Below are 24,159 nucleotides of genomic sequence, written 5' to 3'. Positions count from 1 at the left end.
AAGGTGTTTTATAACTCAGGCGCTTCTCAGTTATTAACCTAGGAGTGAAAATTTGGTCAGCACATCCTATACCCTTTCTAAAACCACACTGTTCTTCTCTTACCACTTTGTCAACACAATATTCAGGCTGGGGCATGGGTCTTCCATACTTGAACCTACAAACCTTAAAACTCTTGGGCCAAAAGGACCCTAATGCAAAAGAAAACTGAAAACAAATATTGGTTCACCCAAAAATAGCACCGAAAATCTCTTCCAAACGGCTTGGAGCTTTCACCTGTAGGTTTTTCAACCAAAAGGAACCTAATGTAAAAAAAAAAACATATGTTTGGGGGCTCAGGTCGCGGGCCTCCTGAGAATAGTTTCCAAAAATGGACCAAAACTTTATCTTTCGATCCACATTAAACATCGGGATTGTCCCTTAGTTGGTTCTTTAGGCCAAAGACCACATTTGTGTCGGGTCTGAGGAGGGTTTCATTTCTATTTACAATTTTTGTTAATTCAAAATCCATGCTTTGTATCTACAATTTTATAATTGCAATAATGTTTGGAAAATAGAACACAAAACTATATTTGCCACAATTTTACACCCTAAATCATTAATAAATATAAAGGCCCAAAATATTATGTTCTTCATAAGTCAATCTAAGTTTTTTTAGACAACCTGCCTTTTTCAGGTAAGACCTACTCTGAAACTTTATGTTAAGAAAAACCTATCATTTCAGGCCGTTTTGGAGTATTTGGGTATTTTTTACAGTTAAATGCCCATTAAACAATGTCACTTTTTTCACTCGCCTGTAAAGTCTATTTCTTTTAACATAATATGTTTAAATTATCGTGCCATAATAAGTGAATTTAGAGAAAAGGGATATACCTCAATAACAGTTTTATGGCTTCTTAGGGTAGAATTTTGATTTCTTCTTGGCCATTTGGCTTGTTCGGCCAACGGCATAATTGAAGATACCAGGAAAGAAGCCAAATTCGAGATTTTCATCCTATTGAGACTGCTTGACGCAGCAAGAACATGTAACACCTGAAAGATAATATAAACAGAATTTTTAAACAGTTAGAGCAATGATTTTTCTGTATTTTGACTACAATTTGTTGTCCAGAATATGGTTATGCCCGACTCACTTGGTGATATTAATCACCATACCCTAAACTGTATGTACAGAAGAGACATAGGTGGACTTATTTTGCAGCAGAAGTGTGGGAAGGGATAAGGAGGGTTATTTGGTAAGTATGAGAGACGGTTTATCTCTTGGGGAATAAGGAAGTAAACAGGTCCCGGTTAGGCAGCAAAATGGCCTCTACTACTTTTTTCCAATGTACGAAGGTTCGATTGGTAAACTCCTCCCAGCCCGCCAATGAGTGCTCTAAATAGGACGAAAAAAGAGTTTGTAAACTGGATTACAGTCAGTCCATAGAGAAAATAAATAAATGTAGAGACAAAAATCATTAAACGACATCTTTGTGAATGGGACTGAACCAAAGAACTCTTTTTCTGTAAGTTTATGATGAATTTTATGCGTGAGTTTGTGTGTTTGATATTATGCCACGGCCCTTGTTGCTTTTTTACACAAATAAAATTATTATTAAAACATTATTATTTAGAAAACTGCATACAGATATATATAAACAATGAGCAAGATCAGGTTACACACATTCAGTATAGATATCCACAAAGCTCCTTAGTAAAAATATTTGAATTTGCAGAAAAAAAACTATATAATAGAAGCAAAAGAATAAAATGAAAGCTTTTTTGAGTCTATTTTCTTATGAGTACCAGAGCCAAAAAAAAACAAAAAAAAAAAAAAAAACCGAGTCCCATTTTCCCAGCATAGATATCCTTCAATAAAGAAGCTTGATTTAAAATAAATATATCGTCTAATAGGCGCAAGTACAACTGAAACAAAAACATAAAACAAAAATCACATTATATCGACTACCAATGCTTAAAGATCAAATCCTCAATAGTATTATATGTCAGTGATTAATACTGAAAAGTTACATATACACTTGCTCAATGTGCATAGTTACAAACTTTTCTATGTTGTCAATATATAATACTCAAACATTGGCTCATCAATCTTATTAACGTTTTATAAATTTCGTAATCTACGTCGTTTAATCCCAGTTACAACAGCTATATACTAATTTAAGATTATTAACCACATTTTATTGCAAAAATATTATTATTTTATTTATCATTGATTTTTTGGTTATGTTTATTGCATTACTATTGATAGTAATATTATTATTATATTTATTTTTTATTTAATTTTATTTAATGAAATATTAATATTTGTAGCAACAGTTATTTTCTAAAACAAAGTTAATACAGTTACGTACTAATGGAAGGTCGGTTCTATACGCAGCTCTAGGCGGCTGGTTAGGGATTGGGTGTCTATGAACTAGACCCCGAAGCCGTCAATATTTATAGGCGGTACGCCGCTGTTACAAGACGCGCCGTCGTGGAGAAAAATTTCGGCGGCCCACTGGCACCATCAGCACGTCACTGGTCTGTCTATATTTAGCCTTATGTTTTTGCAGTGATTCGTTGATTTCGGTGTGCTAAGTAAGTTCGTAAAAGTCTACTGATATTGATTTCTAATAAGAAATTGGGAATAAGAGCTTACAGAGTAGGCAGTGGCGGCGTATTTAATGGAAGGGTGGAGGGGCGATTTTCTCAAAGATCTTACTCTCTATTGAAGAAGCCGTCTTGATTTCTTGCAGCATAGTTTGATAATTTGTGGCCCATAGCAATAAAAATTTTCCCCTTTACAAATCATACTTTGCTTTTATACATCAATTAAGATTATTCACGTTCACAGTCTTTCAATTAGGATTATTCACGTCAGATACATTTCACGTTATAAGCCGTAATGTGTCATTCCCTCGGTTTTTCTATCCATGTGCTCTAATTTTCAGTGTATTTCGTTGCAACATTTTCGACTTTTTTTAAATTTTAATCTTGGGATTAATTATTATCAGTTTCCGTCTTTCAAATGACTCAGTTTACTGCGAAGCGGCCAAATATTTGAAATTTAGAGAAGTACAAAGCGTCCTTTTCCGTAAAAAAAAAAATTTTACCTTCATAAAACGACTTCACAATGTCCCGCATTAACAAAAGTTTTGAACTGCTTGGATATATGATAGTATTGAAAAAGCCATAATAGTTTTGATTTGTCTCGAATTTTGCATACAGAAAACTAGAGGGGGGGGATAATACCTTAAATCGTTATTTTTGTTTTAAAACGCAGATGAAAACTTTATCTCAGATCTACAATTTTAAGTTAAGATTGTTTCTAAGAAGTCGTGAGTTGAAAGCATATTCTTGAAATCTTACAACCAATGCCATATTTTGCTCATTTTATTTTATCACTGCAACCAATGCAAACCAATGGTCAAACCAATGCCAAAGCAGTAAATTCGGTAAGCAAATAACTTACTTTAGGTCAGAAACTGATTTTACATTCTTAGTTTAAAATGGGCCAATTTGACGAAACTACGAGGGAAAATTGTGATAATACTTAGCTGCAATGATGATCTATAGGCTTATTAAAAAGAAACTGCTAATGAAAAGAATAGAAATGTCAGCAGAAAACAAATATGGAGAGATATAATTTTCTACATTAGCTTCTATATCATTTGCTAAATAAAAACCATACTGATCTGAGAGTAGGTCTCAATTAAAAACAATTTTAAAGTGGTTACTTTATATAAATATAAAATACCTGGCAAACATAACACAAGGTTGCCAGTGCAGTCAAATTTGAGATCATCAGACAGCTCAATTGCAGCACTTCAACTTGATTCTCGTTTAGCTGAGAACAACTAAAAAAAATCATCTCATTAGAGCTATTCAGTGAAGAAAATATAAAATTCACTAAAGTTTTTATATTATAAAAACAAATGTTTTATTATTCAATTAGTTGCTGCGCCAAACAACGGTCATTTGCCATAAAGTATCCATGACATCACATTCGTATCGCAAAGGCAGCCTAAAGGCCTTTCGAAGTAAAGCTTGGAAATGGGCTCAGTCACACTAGGAGAATTAGGATTCTGCTCTGAGATATCTGACGACATATACAGCATTTTAGGCAACAGGGTTGAACCCCACCTCTCCTGAAATGTCTAAACTCTAATCAAAATCATGAGAAAAATAATGTATTCGCTGTACCAAACACTTTCTCTGTGTTTCAGGCCAAGATTGCAAATGCGATTTCAATCCAGAGCAAACCTAAAAAATATCATTCCTTTTTCAATCACTTTGTTTTAAAGCAAACTGTTTTCAGCAAAATACAATTTAATAATATGTTAGCTACTAAGGGCAACAACAAATAAAACTGTCCTTAAAAGGAAAAATCAAAAATATGAAAATATCAAGCTGGCAAAAAAAAATATAAAGCTTATCAATTAGTTCACGGTAACAAACTGTAAGTAAGGAGGGATTCGTCCCGATAGTAACTGGAACTCTAAAAACAGAACTTTGATTCAAGTAGATGCATAAAAAGAAGTGGCTTTTTATTCTGATTTCAAATATATGAAATTCATGAAGTTTAATGATACCCATCAAAGCTAAAAAAGTGAGAAAATTTGCCTGAATTTCGGAGAAGTGGACCAACACCCGCAAGGAGTCAAGTGATCTCGATGAAAATCAAACCATCAGATTTAGCATATCAGAGAATCCAACTGTAGAGATTTCAAACTCATATGTATAAAACATGGCATTTCATATTTTTCGCACAAAGACAGATCACTGATGCATGTTGATTCGTTGTTTTCCCAAGGGTGATCGAATCAAACGAATGGTCCAAGAAGATCGGGAGAGGGCTCATTCGAACGAGGAGATCAGAAGTTCAAGTGCCCTTTTAAGTGACTAAGAATATTGGAAGCCAACTAGCCCCCCTCCACAACCCTTCTTTCCCCAAAGACATCCAATTAAAACTTTTAGATAGCTATTCGATTCAGCATAATTGAAAAGTCCAGTTCCTATGCCTTTGGGGATGATATAGACCCAAAAGTCCCTAGGGAAAGAGCTGTAAGTGACGCAATTTTCACATTGTTTACATGTAGTATTTGTTCTCTGTTTATTACCTTTGCGCTATAGTTTGCCTTTTTGTCACCGTTCTTTAAGAAAAGAATTTAAGAATTCTTTAAGACTGCTCAAACACAAAAGCCGTTGGATTTGAATGAGAAATACTTTTGAAGAAGTTTAAGACTCTAGTGCAAAGAGTGAGACCTGATGAAGGGGAAGTTACAACCATATACGGAGTAATTTCTGTTCGTTTTAAATTTTAATTTTGCTCCTTATTTTCAGTTGTTAACTTTTTTTTTATTTGATTTTAGTAACACTCACTTGAATCGTTAATTTTTAAAGAAACTTAGTGTTCCTAATTTTGTGCCAGAGGGGAATAACTATGCAAGAAAGAAAAAAAAGTTGCATTATTTTACTATCAACATATATAAAAGTACAACACAGGCGTGGGTTGTGGTTCTCCACGTCATCTATGGATCTCTAATTGATGTTTTTTGGCGGGGAAAATCCTGATTTCAAAAATAAACAAGGAGAACCAAAGTAAAAGTATATCAAAAAGGCCTAAAAATACCACTGATTATACTACACAAACTAACTAATCAAAGGAGTGATTAGATTTTAAAGCTGGACTAAATTGGACAGCACAACAATTCTTTTTTTTATCCAGGCAACTAGGATACCCTGTCTTGTAGCAAGGGTTCTATAGCAAGATCTATAGCAAGTGTTGTCGAGATCCCCAAGAGAGCCTAACTTGCTTTTTTTGGAGCTTGCCAGTGAAATGTGCTTAACTGAGAAGGATTTCTATAGAAAAGTTTTGTTTTGCTTTCAACTGATTTGGAAGAACATTAAAGAGCTCAAAATAAAAAAAAGTCGAGAGGTAACAAACGTTAAATTGTGGGTACTAGAAAAAAGTTCATAATTCCGAACATATTACTAGAATATGTTTTTAAACTGGCGGTGGCAACGAATGGGGCACCAAAAAGGGCCACCTTTCATTTGTTTGCTGTCCAGATGCATGTGACAATGACGATTTCAGCAAGAAGAAAAAGAAGAAGAAGAGTCAAACGAATATTTCATCTGTATCACAACAAGGCGTAATCATCATTAAAAAGGGGAAAGAAATTAAACGATAATAATTTGTAAAAGTAACACAATTGATTTCGACAGGACATAAAGCGACAAACTCAAAACAAAATGTACAGCAGCTACTCCATGTAAAAACCAAAAAGTTTATTTGGCCTTCCTTTGCCAATACCTAGTATCTGTATTTTTCAAGTTTTCCAGAAAGGCGGGAATTAGTAATTTTCGTATTATTTTTTAAACAGAAAAAAAATAGATGAATATACAGAATTTCATTTATAGATTTTCAAAATTCCGATTTTCTTCCTGTTTTCCCACTTTTTTTGCTGAATGTTGATAGTAGGCTTTGTCATTCTAGTACGTTTATTCTAGCCCAATGACAACCATGAATGGACTCAGGCCCTAAAATCATTTGATGTCTATAAGGTTTGACTCTTAAAAAGGACCCTAGAGCTTTCAGTTTCCATTCGAGTGACCCCTCTCCTGTGTTTCTATGACCACCTCTTCTATACGAAGTTGGGGGGGGGGATAATTCATTTAAGACACATCACTTAGCACCCCCCAAATGGGAGCGCTTTCAAAAGAATTTTGAAATCTTGTATTCAGCCCAATCTCAAGGTGGTGTTTTATAAAATTTACAACTAATCATGTTTGACGCTTAAAAGGGCTCAAGAACTTTCAATTTTAAATCGAATGAGCCCTCTTTCAAGCTTCTACACCCTCCCCTTCTATACGAGATGGTCCGTACAAGGGGCGATTGATGCTGTTTTTAATATTGAATCTATGATACCTTCAGAGCTCAAACGACATAATGAAACAAACATTACGAACATATATAAAAAGACGTTGGACTTTCTCAGACTACATAATGCTGCCTAAAAAAATAAAAATTTATTTCAACAGGGATCATTCAAAGCTAAAATAAAGCTGTAGTTCAGGTAGCATGTTAAATTACTCTGGAATTTAAAGAAAAATCAAAAGCCCCACTTAATTGCAGAAGCCCTCTTCAAACCTAATTGTAAAATTAAAATGCATTACACATCTTTGTCTAACACCATAATCCAGGGACACATTTCAGACATGTCCTTGGATGTAATGGGACATAATTTATCTGTAATAAGGCATCTCGAAACTCGTCAATGAATTTGACGTGTCCACTGAAGTTAGTCCCACGTTCCAAATTACAATTTTTCGCAAGATAGCCTCCCTTGGAGAACTTCAAAGAAGCTTATGTTTTGAAAAAACTAAAAATTACAGCGAAAGGTAAATATGTCATGGGAGCGATGCAAATCTCATTGTGAATGGGTTTTAAGTAATCTTACCTTATGAATATATCATGAAGACTTCGAGGTATGAGAGGTTCGGGTAATTCTGAGAAAAACTGTTTCAAAATGTTAGCAACGTCAATAACATGTAGTTCTTCATCTAAACTCTCTCCATTATTCAATGCCAGCTGAAATAATAACAGTTAAACAACGATTATTACATAAATTATAGAAATTGGATCAATACCCATGGCACCATTACAGATTATCAAATCTGCCTCTCCCTTTGCAACTCTGCATTTCAGCTCTTCAATTAGAGCTTTGTGTTTTATGCGATCTTCCTTAGGACTATCACCATAGAAACTGATGGTTTCTTTTATTTCAAAGAATTTCCGTATTATTTGCCTTCTAAATTCAGTTGATGGTACAGAGAAGAAAAGAGGAGGGGTGGCTACCAGACAGTTGATGGCGATTAGAAAGTTATTTTATTTGGGCTGGGGGGGGGGGTAAAAATTTCAATTCTATAATTGCATAATGGATATTTGTTCAGGAAAACTGCAGCATCAGTCTGGGTGGGGATACCATATGCAAAGGTTCAAGGTTTAATTTTAAAATATCTGTACAAAATTGACATAAATACAGGGTAAACGCCGGAGACACAAGGTCGAATGACAAAAACCCGGTACATTAATCGGAATAAACCTGTTTGACAACAAAAAAATAAATAAGAGTTATTCCATGACTCACCAATAGACGGACACCCGCCCCACTAACCCACCAACACCGGGCAAAGATCCACCGAAAATATCAATAAAAAAAAACAAAAAACCAACGGGCGAATAAGGGTAACCGATGACCGACATCTCACAGGGCAAAAAAACACAGGGCACCCAACAAAACAATATTATCAAATGTACCCAGATTTTCAATATATTATTAATTCTTAAAATTATTTATAAGGATAGAATGAAGTTGCTTTTTTATATTTGGAAGAAATTTGCTGCAATCAATAAATGGTAGATGAATACACCATGAACCCGTGATTAAAAATAATGGCGAGAACCGTGATCTCTCTCTGCTTAATTTTAGGTGCTGAATGTTCCATTTATGTCGGGTTTCATAAGAATAGGCATGTTGCACAGGGAAAAATTATTCGAACGAAAGTACGTAGGTAGTTCCGACCGGTCATATTTTACCTTAAATAAAAAAGAATTGAGGGTGAATATCTGTGAAACAGGCAAAATATTAGTTAGAAGATATAGAGTTTCAGTTTTACTATTATTAGGATAAGAAGACGGTGATGGTAAATATTTCTTTAAAATTAGAAGAGCCCGGTTTTGAAGAATTTGTATCGGTTTTGCATGACATCGCAAAAACGTTAAGACGTCTGTCAAAATGCTGGCACTCTGAACGTGCTATCTGACGAACATTGGTTTCAGTTAATTGGGCTACTTGAAGTTGGGACAACTTAGAAGACACTGTAAAAACCACTAGGTCCTCAACAGTTGAAACAGATCAAACTGATTGTAGAGAATTTCCAACATGGGATACCCTGTTAGCAATATCACTAACCTGAGCAGGAATGTCACTTTTAATGTGAGTTCTCAGTTGGGAAAGTGTTTGGGTCAACTGACTAGTCGTGGCAAATTTTTTATACGATCTTCCCTGAAAGATTTCAAGAAATTTTCCATAAAAGATGCTACCTCATTATCATAGCTTGCCCACTAGAGGGGAGGAAGGAGGCTTAACTTTGCAGGCTAGACATGACAAGGAACAGGTTAGGGATTGCAACATCTTGCTTAATAATTTATATTCTCCAGGGGACAGGTTCAGACATTCACCACAGATCCACTTCTCACAAATATCACACTCTATGGCAAAAGACCCCTCATCCAGTTCAGTACAACAAGCACCACATCTGTCATGGCCCTTAACTGGGCTTATATGTTTTCTCTTAGCCTTACTGGACATAATATATTCAGCTAAACCAGCAAAAGAAACTCAATGAAACCAATCAAAAAATATATAAAAAAAACATGCCTTGGATTCTTTCTGTCTCTTTGCTGATCCTGCTTTTCTAAACACGCCTTCAGTTTCCTTGTTGCTAACTATCTTTTGGCAACAAGTGATAACAAATGATGGAATTTCAAACATGTAGTCTTGATCTGGACTCACACGAACACTCTCTAACGGTAGTTCATGTATCTTTCTTCCAAACAATGAGCTAGTCTTGGGTCCTAAATCCTAAAAGTGAAGTCCAAATAAATAATTGGATGCAATATTAGTAAAAAAAAACTAAAACAAAACTATATATCATCAAACTTTCTCTAGAAACTCTGGAAAACAAACAACAGAGAATTCCAAGGTAAGAATAATAAAACATAGACAAGGGATAACAGAGAATCTTTGAATACGCAAATATATCTTCTAAAGTCAAAAGAGTTGCTTTTCACAAGAAAAGCAACTTAAAGCTTTTCACCAAAGCTTCGCAGTGGAAAATTTTACAAAAAGCTTTACAGAAACTTAATTGGCCAATTTCATTATTTATTTAATGTTAACCTTGTAACAAGCACAAGCTAAATCTGTAACCTACAATAGAATTATAATTCTAACCAGTCAGTTTTGTACCCTGGTATAGGTGCTAAATCATATGTCAAGCATTACTAAATTAAACAGTAGATTTTTTTTTTTGTTTCAGGATTTATAGTTTGTGCTACTATATTAAAACAAATTTATTATTCCCTTTTTTTGGCCCCCTAAACAATAATTCCAATTGAATAATGAATGTTTTTCTTTGGCTTCAATAGATATTAAAGAGTTTAGTATCCAAAAAGTGATAATTTAAGGTAATTTGTTAAATGTGTAAGGGTGAAAATTGGGTAAGTTTACATTGCAAGACAAAAATCAAATAGAAAATAAAAGAAGAAAAACAATCCTCTTTCCAATGTTATTTCCAAAAATTATAATTGCTGCTATTGTAATTGTGACAGAGATGAGAAATATCTATCTTAAGCAGCATATTGCTAGATTTCACTTCCAAAAATAGCTTCAAGTCTGAAGAGCACCTTATTCATTTTCTAGTCTAGGCTGCACAGCTCTACTTCCTAGATCAGAGCCTTCACCTTGCAGAGAAATGGAGGTTGAAGCCGCCCAAGAAATGAAATCAGACAACAATTCAGATAGAGAAGAGTTCTAACAGGTTTCAATCTCCAAAGATTGAAACCTTTATCCTCAAAGGTATTTGCCATTTCTAATTTATTTCATTCTATCTTTCTTGTTTCATCATTCAAGTTCAATCATTCTTGTTTTGCTTCGAAGAAATATGAACTTGTGCAGTTTTGAGAAAGATATACTGAATTGTTTTTTAATTGTTTTTTATTTTAACTTTTTCTTAACTGAATTTTGAAGTATGAAAGCAGGGTGTAATTTAACTCATTTTTGTGTCGATTTTGTCAATGAAAACAATCTTACGATTTGTCTCATTTGCATATGTCTTATATTTTGTTCTACTAGAAAAAAATTCTACTACAAGGTGTTACTTTAATGGCTCATTAAGTTCAGCTACTCATCAAGACAGCTAATCATCACCTCAAAAGCTAAATCACTGTAAGGTCTCTATTATACCACCTAGAAAGTTGATTGCTTCACTATTAGATTTGTCTAAGTTTTCTTAACAAGTACATGATAATACAACTACTACTAACAACTCACTACAGCATCAAGCCACCTAAGGCCTTGTTCCAACAATGCCTAAAATGTCTAATACTACTACTACTACTGACAACTCACAAGCAGCACCAAGCCGCCTGAGGCCAACACAGCTACGCACGCTCCTCCTCCACCCCAATCTATTCAAAGCCTCCCTTTTTACACCTGCCCATGAAGTTCCCATTTCCTTTAAATCTTTCTTTATGACGTCCTCCCACCCCAGACGAGGACGACCTGCTTTCCGTTTAGCCCTAGACGGTTGGCCGAAAAGAACAATCCTTGGCAATCTGTCATCCTTCATAAACATAACATGCCCTAGCCACCTCAACCTTTCTTTCGTTATAGCCCTAGAGGGCGGTATTGAACCACATTTTTTGTATAGCCTATTGTTTGAAATATGGTCAGTCAGCCCGGTACCCATAACAATCCTTAAGCAATTTCTCTGGAAAACATCTAGAAAATCTTCATCCGCTTTTCAGAGCATCCATGCTTCAGAGCCATATTAGACCTCTGTCATCACTGTAGCTTCTAATATTCTAATCTTGGTTTACAGACTTATCTTCCTATTCTTCCAGACTTTTTTTAACTGTGAAAAAACACCCTGAGCCTTGGCTATTCTATATTTAACATCTTCACTGCTCCCACCATCTTTACTAATAATACTACCCAGGTAAGTGAAGCTGCCCACCTGATCAATCTTTTCATTACCCAACGTCACCTTTTTATCTTCACTTATTCCTAGCCGTAGTGACTTAGTCTTCCTAACATTAATTTTCAAACCAATTCTAGCACCCTGAACTCGCACAACCTCTAAGACTTCATTAATTTTACTCACACTTTCATCTAGGATGCTTAAATCATCAGCATAATCCATGTCCAGGAGACTTTTTCCTCCCCATTTGATTCCATGGGCTTCCATTGCCTTTCCTGTGCACCTTAAAACAAAGTCCATCAAAATAATCCATACAAAGGGGGATAGAACACAACCCTGCTTAACTCCTGATTTAATACAAAACCAGCAGCTAACCTCATTTCCTACCTTAACCACAGCAGTGTTATTCTCGTACATGGCACTAATCACTTTAACGTATTTGTCTGGTATACCATATAAGGAGCTCCCGGATCCAAATGACCGAAAAGCTTTCATAGATATTGTATGTGACAATACACATGATAGTAGTCAACTTCGTAAATCTCCTAATAAAGGGACGTTTGTGGTAAGTTCAAAAGCTGTAGCAACGAAAATCATTGAGAACGCAAAATCTTCCAACCCTGATCTCAAAATTACTGTTCGATAACCCCTGCACATAGCTGTGCTTTGAAATGTCCCTGAGGATATAAACTGTGAAGGACTAAAAAATCTAATCCCGAATAGTACGAAGACTGAACAGTGTGGAAAATACCGTTCTTTCAAAGTGTATTTTAACACTCTCAGTGAGCTCCAACAATTTCTGAGTGTTTCGATGATTATCGGCTACGAACGTCTACCTGCTGATCCGTTTAAGTTCTTGCCAAGACGATGCTATAACTTTCAAAAAATCGGTCATCTTGCTTCCCAGTGTACGGCTGAACCTGTATGCTCTAGATGTGCCTCAAGTGAACATCGTTCTACTCGAGATGAACCATGCAGACAGCCGACATTCTGCGTTGAATGCAAAATCGGCAGTCACACGTGTTACAGTGTAAAATGTCCCTCAAACAGTAATCCACAAAAGAAATGACATCTGAAGCTTCTGCAGTTGAATGTTTATCGTGGAACATTAATGGCTCGTTCACGAATAAAATTCCGATCTTAGATGTTTTTTTTGAGCAAAATGAAGTTGTTGGTTTACAAGAACATTTCGTCACAAGCCGCAGTAAAAGTATTCTTAGTTTTAACAGTTCAGTATTGGTTTACTCAGTTTCAGCGAAGCAGCTAAGTGGAAAAGGGCAACCCTCCGGTGGTATTGCCACTTTTGTTCGTTCGACTCTAAGATCTAGTGTATTTGAAGTCAATAATAATTTTCTGCCGATTCGTGTTGAGGGCTGTGTTTTTATTAATGTATATTTGCCTACAAATTACCATGATGAACGTTCGGAGCGTGCTTTTACTTATTCTAGTGATAAACTCGGCCAGTGTATTAACCGTATTAGATCCTTAAGCCTTGAATGCATACTAGTTGGTGACTTCAATTGCAACTTGAATGAACCGCTCTTATCTAGGTCTTTACGTTCTACGTTGTTGCTTAGTATTTTTGGAGACCAGTTTGATCTCAAGTGCAAAGATTTAAATTTTACACATGTACACACCTCAATGTCCACATCAGATCTCGATCACGTTGTTACGTCCGCAAATCTCAGGATTTTGCCTGTCAAGGTTGTGCTTGATTTTCAGCTGTCTGATCACTTACCAATACAGTTCTCAGCCGAGATTCCTTGCCACAGCTCAGATACAAAAACGCAAACAACTTCAAAAACACCTCCTAGGTCTCGCCGTGATTGGCGCAAAATTAACCCTGTTTTATTTCAAGAAGAAGCCGCCAGAGTCCTTAGTAAGATCCGTGTCCCTTACCATCTTCTCTCTGGATTAACTGCTCTTTCAAGGGAGGAAACACAACTATCAGTTGACTTTTATTGCGCAGAAATTGGCCATGCCTTTCGCTGTGCTGAAAAAGCTGCCGTCCCTCTAAGTAGACCCCGTCATCATACCCTTCCAGGCTGGTCTGAAAATCCAGAATTAGTGGATACCCATTCTAAGTCTAAATTTTGGCTTCAACTTTGGGTTTCTTGTGGACGACCCCGTTCGGGGGTAGTCAATTCAATCCTCCTGCTCAAAAAAAGAAAATTTGCGAAGGATCAAAAAGCTCACAGAAAAAAGATGATTGATATCGAATCTACACGGGCCAAAATTAGTCCTTCTCTCCTTTGGCGTTTTCTTTCATCTAAAAGTGATGAGTCTTTATCCGCATCTGCTATCCCTGATTCTGAATGGTACGCATATTATGGGTCAGAATTTTCGCCTCATGACCCAGCCCTCAACGAAAGATACGAAGCTGAGTTGGACGACTTCTTAGATAGTTGTCCTCGGAGTGATTATCTTGCAACGGAGGGAGCTGTATGTAGGGCCATCTCTCACCTAAAACCTAAAAAATCTTTTGGGATTGACGGGATCAGTGCACTCCATCTAAAAAGTGGTGGGCCCGCTCTCATTAGTCATGTAACCCTCCTAATGCAGAGTATCCTCATTCAGGGTATTGTCCCAACCACTTTCTCAATTGGAGATCTTACGCCAGTTCCTAAAAAAGGAAAAGTTACCATGCAATGCTCCTCTTTCCGTCCAATCACGGTTGCTACCACTTTCTGCAAGTTATTTGAACTTTTATTCGTGGATGAGTTTGAAAAACTGTGTTGTAGTCCACCAAGACAATTCGGTTTCCAACGCGGCATTGGTTGTGCGGAAGCGCTCCATGTCGTTGCATATGCACTCCTGGATGCACACAAATCGGGAGAAAGTCTAGCGATCGGGGGCTTAGACCTGCAGAGAGCGTTTGATTCATTGATTCATGCACGTATGTTGCTAAACTCAGCTAAAAGAGGAGTGAACTCAAATATCATCCGGGCTTTCCGTGATATTTATTCTCACCTTCGCGTGCGACTTAAGCTCCGTCCCGACAAAGGCCTTCCGCTAGCCCCACGGTCAGCTTTGATACCAGTCCATAAAGGTGCCCGTCAGGGAGCAGTTCTATCCCCCAATTTCTTCAATAACTACATTATTGAACCTCAAGACAGCTGTCCTTCATCATGGATTCTCAGTTCCATTGACATCTCCCTAGTGTGCTATGCCGATGACACGGTGAATCTCAGTCGGACGCTTAACCGCCTTTCAGAAATATTCTCATGTCTGCAGTCCAACTACGAGAAAGTCGGTCTGAGATTTAACTCCCAAAAGTCGGAAGCTTTGCTTTATAATTGGAAGAATGACCCTCCTACTAATATCACACTAGGTGATTGCTCAGTAAAACCAGTTGATAAAATAGTATATCTGGGGCTTCCAATAGGTTCCTCATTACAGCATACCCGTTCTCTCCTGATCTGACATCTTCAACGGCGAATATCCAGCTCCTATGCTTTGATCGTTGAATCCACTCTGAGCTTTAACCGTCCACTACTGGCAAGTATTTACAACGCTACCGCTCTGCCACATATATTATATGTGACCCCTTTCTGGAATTTATTGGCAAAACGTGAAAAGTCTAAAATCCGCTCTATATTTTTCCGTTTTGCAAAGTACCTACTAAAATTGCAACCTTGGACAAAAAATAGTTTTCTGATTCGGCGCTATAACCTAGCGGACCCAAATCTAGCTGTTGAGGCACTTATTAGCCGACAAAAAAAAAACCCCCCAATTATAAAGCCCGAGGGGGCAAGTTTGCTTGTTTAATTTTCCCTCTTGTTTCCCTTTTTTTTTTTTTTTTTTTTTTTTTTTTTTTTTTTTTCTCCTTTCAAAAGTGGCTTTCTTTGTTGCTATTTTCAAAAAAATTGTAGTTTCTTTTGTAATCTTTGAGCATGCTATCTTTCAGTTTCCACTTTTCGTACTATTTTGTATACTATTTAAGAAGTTGTTGCTTTTGTTGTTATTATTATCGTTTTGTTCCCTCTTTTCGTATTTTTGTATACTCTGTCATTGTACATTTATTGTATACGACGGGTTTTCAATATATATTATTATATTATTATTATAAGGATAAAACCTTTACTAAAGCTCTTTTATCAACAGAATCGAACGCTTGCTCATAATCTATAAAACTGAGGACCAAAGGTGTTTGAAAACTCAAGCACTTCTCAATTATTAGCCTAAGAGTGAAAATTTGGTCGACACATCCTCTACCTTTTCTAAAACCGCACTGCTCTTCTCTTTAAACTTTGTCTACAGCATCTCTCAGTCTAAAAAGTATTATATTACTAAGTTATTTACTACCTACAGAGACCAGACTAATGCCTTGATAATTACCACACTCTCTCTTATCTACTTTGTTATGAATTGCTTTAATTAAGATTTTCCTAAAATCATTAGGTACTTCCCCTTTTTCAAAACTCATATTCATAATCTTCACTAACTTAGTTCTATCCCCCGAGCCACCATATTTAAGAAACTCATTTACCACCCTATCAGCACCTGGATCCTTATTATTCTTTAATCCTTTTAGTACTCTTACTAATTCCTCCTCACAAAACAAATAGTCCTTCACATCCAAGGTATCATAAACTTTTTCATTTTTCTCTATTTTCCTCTATATGTTCAATATTTTTATTATTGATTCTACATAAGCCATGAGAAATTATATGAGCCTTTATGCTGATTAAATAAAAAAAAACAAGTTTTTTAAACTAAAAGTAAGGAGCGACATTAAAACTTTAAATGAACAGGAATTGTTCCGTATATGAAAGGGGTTGTCCCATCCTCAAAGCCTCAGTCTTTGCGCTGAAGTTTTTAGTGTTATAAGAAACAAAGTTGTGAGACTCAGTAAAACTGTAGCTTACAGAGAGATGCATTAAAGGGGGGACAGTTTCTTTTACATACAGACTAATTTTTGTTTGGTTTAAGTTTTAATGTCACTCCTTACTTTCTGTTAAAAAAACTTGTTTTTTTTATTTAATTTCTGATCGTTTTTTAGTTAATGCAGCTTTTATTTTGGCTCGCCGTCATTGAATAAGTAAACGAAATTTGCATAAAAATTTTACATTTCTTTTGCTAAATGGCTATCTCTAAATTTTGTTCTGACGTAATTTACAAATTAACTTACGTAACGAACTTCTATATTCTTATATTTTTCTTCTGGCAAAAAATACAAAGCTGCAGATTTTTGCAGATATGAGCTTGAAACCTATGTTATAGGTTTTTCTGATACGCTGAATCTGACGGTGTCACTCTCACTAATTTTTTTTAACTTTTAGGAGATATTTCCCCCCTCTGTCCAAAATCAGGTAAATTTTCTCGGGCTCCTAGCCTTTGATGAGTAATACTAAACTTAATAGAATTCATATATTTAGAATCAGCATTATAAGCCCATTCTTTTGATACATTTATTGACATCAAAGTTCCGTTTTTAAAAGTTTTGATTACAATTGAGCCGTATTGCTTGTTTTTTTTATTGTTTTTTTTTTTTATTATGTATATGTTATTACGTATATGATGGGGTTCTCCCCTTAGTCAATACCACGCTCTTTACGTTAAAAGTTGAAAAAATTTTAATTCACAAACCTCTGAATCACAAAGGCGGTTTAATTAGAATAGATCGCTCTTTTGAAAGCACTAAAAAAAAACTGTAGCGTAAAGAGCGAGGTAATGACTTAGGGGAGGACCCCCTCATATACGTAATAATTTCTGTTCATTTTAAGTTCTAATGTTGCTTCTTACTTTCAGTTGAAAAAACTTGTTTTTTTTTATTTACTTTCTGATCGTTTTTTAAATAATGCTTCGAAATCCAGCGCCCCCTTCATAGAAATGTCCCTTACCCCAAAGAAACATCCTTCGAGGAAAGATTCTCCCGAGTAACCACCTCCTCCAGCCCCCCCCCACTAGAAAAAAAATTTTCCTGAAAATGTCTGTATACTTCCCAATAACCGGTACAATATGTAAGCAATGGGCAAAGTTCATAACTTGCAGCCCTTCCCCTGGGAACTGTGGGGGATTGTCATCATAAGACATATTTATTAGATTTTCGACTATGCTGAACGAAATGGCTATCTCAAAATTTTTATTGGGTGACTTTGAGAAAAAAATGAGTGTGGGAGGGGGCCTAGTTGCCCTCCATTTTTTTGTCAATTTTTTTTTTGGTAGAACTTTTAATTTCCGTTCCAATGAGCCCTCTTACGATATTCTAGGACCACTGGGTCAATACGATTACCCCTGAAAAAAAAAAAAAACACGCACCTGTGATCTTTCTTCTGGCAAAAAATGCCAAATTCCACATTTTTGTAGATATGAGCTTGAAACCTTTACAGTAGGGTTCTCTGATACGCTGAATATGATGGTGTGAATTTCATTAAGGTTCTATAGCTTTTAGGGGGTCTTTCCCCCTTTTTTCGAAAATCAGGCAAATTTTCTCAGGCGCGTAAATTTGGGTAAGAATAAACTTGATGAAACTTATATATTTGAAATCAGCATTAAAATCTGATTCTTTTTATGTATCTATTGGTACCAAAATTCCGTTTTTTAGAGTTTCGGTTACCATTGAGCCAGGTCGCTCCTTACTTAAGCTTAATTGGCATTCAGCCATCAGGGGTGAGAGCTTTTATACAGGAAAAAAACAGGTTCCCTTTCACTTTGGGCTTGCAAGTGGAAGCTTGAATTTAACATTCAAAAGTGCAAGATGGTGAACTTTGGGAGAAAGAATGTAAGGTGACAGTACCATATGAGTGGAGGGGATGGCAAAATTGTCCCTCTGGTTGGTTGTACCCAGGAAAAAATTAATTACAGTGCCATTTTCCCAACTCAAAATGGGCATCTCTTCTTCTAAATTAGCTGTCAAAATTATTTTTTAACAGTGATAAATGACTGGAAATTTGAGAGTTTATTCATCTTAGGATGCACTTGGCTTTCAATCAGGGACAGATCTAGAGCAAAATTGTGGGGTGGGACCCAATGTGCCAAGGGCTCCAATAAGCGAAATTGTGGGGGAAGGGTCAATTTGACAAGGGCTCTAATAATTGACCAAATTGGCCAATTTATTTTGAAAAGATTTTAAAAAAAAATAGAGAAAAAAAAACAAAGAAAGAAGGTGCCAGAAAAAACCTCGGGGGGCATCCCCTGGATCCACCAGTGATTTAAATGATAAAAGTTTCAAGTGTTTCAAATCAATGAAAGTTGCCTTTATCAATGCAACTTTTCCATAGCATAAGCTTGTTCACGAACGCTTGAATTTTATCGTGAACTACAAAATTGTCTGATCCGTTTGAACCTTGCAAATACAAATTGAGTTTGTACAATTTGGAAAAAAAAATATCTGTCAAATAAGTGAGCTTGAGAATGAATTTGTTGTCCAGTAGATATTTAGTATATTCAATTTTTGCTTCCAATTAAATTGTAACTTCATCACAAAATTCCACTAATTATATCAGTAATTTTCCCCTGGATAACCAGTGAACTTCTGTATGCAAAAGAAGATATATATCACATCTACCCATTTCTTCACAAAGTTTTCAAAATAGGTGGGCGTGGAAGGGTTTTGTGCAGAAGCATCAAGTACTGTTTTGAAATCACTGGACAATGCTTTGGAAACTAGTGTTTCTCTATGAAGGCTATAGTGTGTCCAAAAAGCGCACAGACTTTATTCAAGAAGCCTTGTAACCACACCATTTCCTGCCCATAGTCTGCTCACTGTCAGTGCATATACCAACACAGTTCTTCTACTATAAAGATTTTTTGGTAATAATTTATTATATAAAACACACTTGAGAAGTGAAGTTGGGTGAATGCAAATGAAAAAAATAAAACTATGATGAAAATATAATAGTTTAAAAACAAATTTAGACTATATATTTGAACTTTAGGAGGGGGGGGGGGAGCATAGCATATATTAAATATGTATTGTAAACAGACATATTTTAAAATAACCAAGCCTATTTAACATAATGAAAAAAAAAAATATCATGAAAATAAAATACTTCATTAGCAAAATTGTGAAAACTACAACTTGGAAATGTGCTCCCAGAATGCAGAAATGTCCTCAAGAATTGCCTTAAAATGTACTTGGCCTTCTGCCTTTACTGCCACCCACCACATGTACTCTACTAAGTATGAATGTAAATGATGGCAGGATGTACCTTGGTGCCATTTGCTCCTCCACTTTGCAGAACCCCACATTCTCTCTACTCTTTGGGTAGAGGTGCTAGTCACTGGGTTGACAAAATTATTTTTGTGGTTCACTTTCAAGGTGAATGAAGCTCGTCTGGAATGATGCAGACCATGCCACTTCAAGTTCACTTTCAAGATGAATATAGCTCGTCCAGAATGATGCAGACCATGTACCTCTGGATACGGGGTTTCCCCTAACTAAACACTCCAATCAGGGTGGCCTCAAGCTCATGAGGTGTGTGGAGCCCACCCCAGGATTCTCAGTATCCAGGTAAATCCTGGCTCTAATCAGAATCCAGACCAAGGGTGGGTTGGACTTGCAACCCTCCACCTGAGACCCATTGCAACAAATAGCTTAGCAACTGCCTTGGATGACCAACCTTCTTTTATCCCATGATGAGCCTTGCTTGCCCCTGGACTGAGAAATGACCAGCATTTGAATCTTCTTGACCAAGGTGGCATCCAAATTGCCACCTGGAATGTATTGACATTAAATTTTCCTGGAACTAAGATGCTTCTGGTGATGAAACTGAAGCAATTCCGCATCTCTATTGCTAGAGAAACAGAAACCCACCTAGTTGGGAATGGAAATGATCCAATAGGTGAAGGATGCCACCTTCTCTGGTCTGGTCAGACAACCACCAGAAGAAAGAGAGTTGGACTAGTTCTTGATGACAGATCCAAGAAGCGTCTACTTTCATTCACTCCTGTCTCAGATAGAATTGCTAACACTTGACTCAGTCACAAGCAAGAAAAAATGAAGGTCCTTGTTTGTTATGCCCAGACAAACAAAGCCATCACCAAAACAAAGGACACTTTCTACTCTGCCCTGACAAATGAATTGTCTAATATACCCCATACAATATTGTCATTCTCCTGGGTGACCTTAATGCAAGTGTGAGCAACAACCACAACTTATGGCAACAAGTCATTGGACCAGTTACTCCAGATTCCCTAAATGACAATGGTCTAAGGCTTCTACAACTCTGCAGCATGCACAACCTTGTGCTTAAAAATACCATGTTTGCAAGGAAGGACATTCACAAATGTGAGTGTACCATGGACATCCATACATGGTACAGCAACAATGGCCATACCAAAAATATGATTGACTACATCATTGTGTCACAGAGATGGAGGTCTTTGATCAGTAACTGCAGGACGTATAGAGCAGCTGAGATTGGCAACACTGACCATCGCCTTGTTGTTGCCAACAAGTGACTAAGGCTCAAAGGCCAGCGCTCAAAACCAAGACCAGTCTAGATCAATGTCTCTCACCTCTGCAATCAGAAGATATGGTCAAAATATGCCATTGAGGTCTCAAACTGCTTTGAGGCACTCCTGCCATTTGAAAGTTGTGAGGACACATGGCTCTTGTTCAGAAAAAATGTCTGGGAATCAGCGAAAGTAAATGTTGATTGGAAAAAGAGCAATAATAAAGTGTGGATTCAGTCACATACACTTGATGTCACAGTGCTGAGATGCAAGGAAAGGTTACTTGGTGACATGCAAACCTATAGAACCCTTAATGGTGTCCTCAACAAATTGATACAGTGAGACAAGAAGCTGTTTGTGGAAAGGAAGGCACATGAGCTAGAGGGTTCAGCCAAGAAAGGTGACATTGGCAGCTGTCTAATGTAGGTAGCTGGCAGCTGACTTATCTTGGCTCTGTGCTGTCTAATGACAGCTCTATAGAGGAAGAGGTGTGCAGCCGAATTTCAAAAGCCTTGTCTATTGTCAGAAGGCTCAACAATCTCTGGAGAATGCTGCATATATCTAGGCCCACAAATATGCATATTTATAATGCATCCGTAAGCTTGGTCCTCCTCTATGCAGCAGAAACCTGGCCTCTAAAATCAACAACCCTCAGCATGAAAGACGTCTGCCAGACAAAACAGCTCGATTCGATTGAGGGACTCCAATGGGACAATTTTGTAAGCAAGACAAAGTTGCTTGCACTCACCTCCCAAGTGCCATTCTCTGTCCAAACAGCACAGCATACTCTCAGATGGTTTGGACAACTCCTGCATATGCTGATGACAACCCCAGCACAAATAGTCTATAATTTTGACACTAAAGCTCATGGCTGGTTGTGCCCAAGGGGCAGACCTCAGACAAGGTGGAAGGATAGCCTCAACAAATTCCTTGAGATGGCTAACATTGCTGTTGACAAGGCCCCAGTTATAGAAGCAGATGTATTCTATATGTCTATACAAAAGTATTCTATTTTCATCATATTTTATTGTAATCAAACTGCACTTCTCAAGTGTGTTTTATATAATAGACAAGTACTGATTTTTTTTTTATGTGGGAATCAATTGCATTGAAAATTACCTCAAGAGTTTCACAACTTATTGGCTTGCAGAACAAGATATATTTATGCACATCTTTCTGCTATATATAACATGCAAAAAAAAGCAATTGAGATAGGCCTTGCATGTTGGTAGATTCATCTAGTTGTAGAGTAAAATATTTACTGCCTCTTATCTCTAAGACAAAAAAATGGTGGGTCCTAAGATTAAATTTTTATTAGATTGGTAAGAGCCCAGTGAACTTTGGGGACCACTGTCCTACGTGATTATTACTTATTTTGATGGAAAATGCAGTTTAAGGTAATTTAAGGCAAACACAGCTATGCACACTCCTAATCTGTTTAAAGACCCCCTCTTTACATCTTCCCAAGAAGTTCATATTTTCCTTAAATCTTTCTATACAAAATCCTCCTGCCCCAATTCAGAACAACAACCTGATTTTCATTTGGCCCTAGACTATTGGCTAACAAGTATTATCTTTGTCAATATTTCATTCTTCATCCTAGAACTTTTCATAACAATTTCAATCTGTCTGTCAGTATAGCCCTAGAAAGCAAGATTTACTCTCATCTTTTATGCAGCTTCCTGTTTGAGATATAGACAGTCAGTCAGGTACCCAAAACAATCCAAAGGCAATTTTTCTAGAAAACACTTAGCCAATCTTCCTCATCTTTTGGAGTGCCTATACTTCAGAACCATACTTGACCACAGTCATCACTATAGCTTCTAATATTCTAATCTTAGTTTAGAGACTCTATTATTTAAGTATTCAATCTAAGGCCAATACTGTGAAACATAACAATTGTGTTGAAATAGGCTTGGTTGTCAGTATAGTTTTTGCTTAAATTTAAATGTGAAGAAAATATTTTTTCCTAGATTGTGGCCTAAACATCCTAGCTATCTAAAAATATTAACACTATATTCAAGACTAGGAGCCTATTGCCCATGTTTACAACAGGTAAATTTTAATTAAATTATTTGTACAAAAGTGGGCACTGTCTAAGTAGCCTACTATGGGTTGGGCTAGCCTATTATCCTAATCAAGAAAACCATGTAGCTAAGTGTTATGCTTAAAAATACAGGGATGCTTATATTTGTCCTAGGCCTCTTATTTTTATAGGTAGCCTATCTGGACTAATAGATTGGTTTTTTCATTAAACCCTAGGCTACAAGCCATAAATATACCTAGGCCTAGCAGTCTACTTAAAGGAATATATATATTTTTTTTTTTATTGAGTTGAGTTTGGACATTAAAGAAAGTAAACTTGGTGGTAAAAAAGAAATCATTTATTCTACATAGGCCTATCTTGGGTAAATTTTTTGTAAATCATATCATTGAGTTACAAATAAAGTATACTTTTTTTATGCTCTTTACAAATATAATCATTTTTGTCAGAAATGAATTTTACCCCCACCCCCATATATACCAATTCAGGGTATATATTTTCAAATTAGGGGGGGGGGGTTGAATTTATTTCTCATGTAAATGAGAGGTAAGTTTAAACTTTGGTAAATATCTACCAAATCATATTATTGAGTTACAACTAAAGTGAATATACCACGGTAAATATTTACCAAATCATATTATTGACTTACAAATAAAGTGAATATACTATTTGATGCCTTTTTTATGCTTATTACAAATATAATAATCATTTCTGTTAGAAATGAATTTCAGCCCCCCCCCCCTATATACGTCAATTCAGGATATATATTTGCACCATTGGGGGTGGGGGTTAGGTTAGGGGGGGGGGACTTTATGATAGAAATGATTATTATATTCGTAATCAGCACAAAAAAAGCATCAAATGGTATATTCACTTTATTTGTAAGTCAATAATATGATTTGGTAAAAATTTACCTAGATATTCACCATGGTATATTCACTTTAGTTGTAACTCAATAATATGATTTGGTAGA

At 36.3% G+C, this 24,159-nt stretch overlaps 1 protein-coding gene across 2 annotated transcripts in view; it reads right to left on the bottom strand.

The window, feature by feature from the left end:
• Positions 1–24,159, bottom strand: part of LOC148955903 (uncharacterized) — a 148,160-nt gene that overhangs the window by 111,784 nt on the left and 12,217 nt on the right. For both annotated transcript variants that reach the window (XM_089093056.1, XM_089093063.1), the window contains exons 2-5: positions 9,424–9,627; positions 7,441–7,571; positions 3,735–3,834; positions 872–1,030 (exon numbers count right to left, since the gene is read on the bottom strand). In XM_089093056.1, coding sequence (XP_088949182.1) covers positions 872–1,030; positions 3,735–3,834; positions 7,441–7,571; positions 9,424–9,627 — 594 coding nt within the window. The remainder of the gene's footprint in view (positions 1–871; positions 1,031–3,734; positions 3,835–7,440; positions 7,572–9,423; positions 9,628–24,159) is intronic.

Source organism: Artemia sp. Qi Xiang Cuo, chromosome 1, assembly GCF_049724085.1.
Source record: "Artemia sp. Qi Xiang Cuo chromosome 1, ASM4972408v1, whole genome shotgun sequence".
Classification (NCBI taxonomy): domain Eukaryota; kingdom Metazoa; phylum Arthropoda; class Branchiopoda; order Anostraca; family Artemiidae; genus Artemia; species Artemia sp. Qi Xiang Cuo.
Note: the sequence above shows the minus strand (reverse complement) of the source record. Positions and strands in the feature narration are given on the sequence as shown.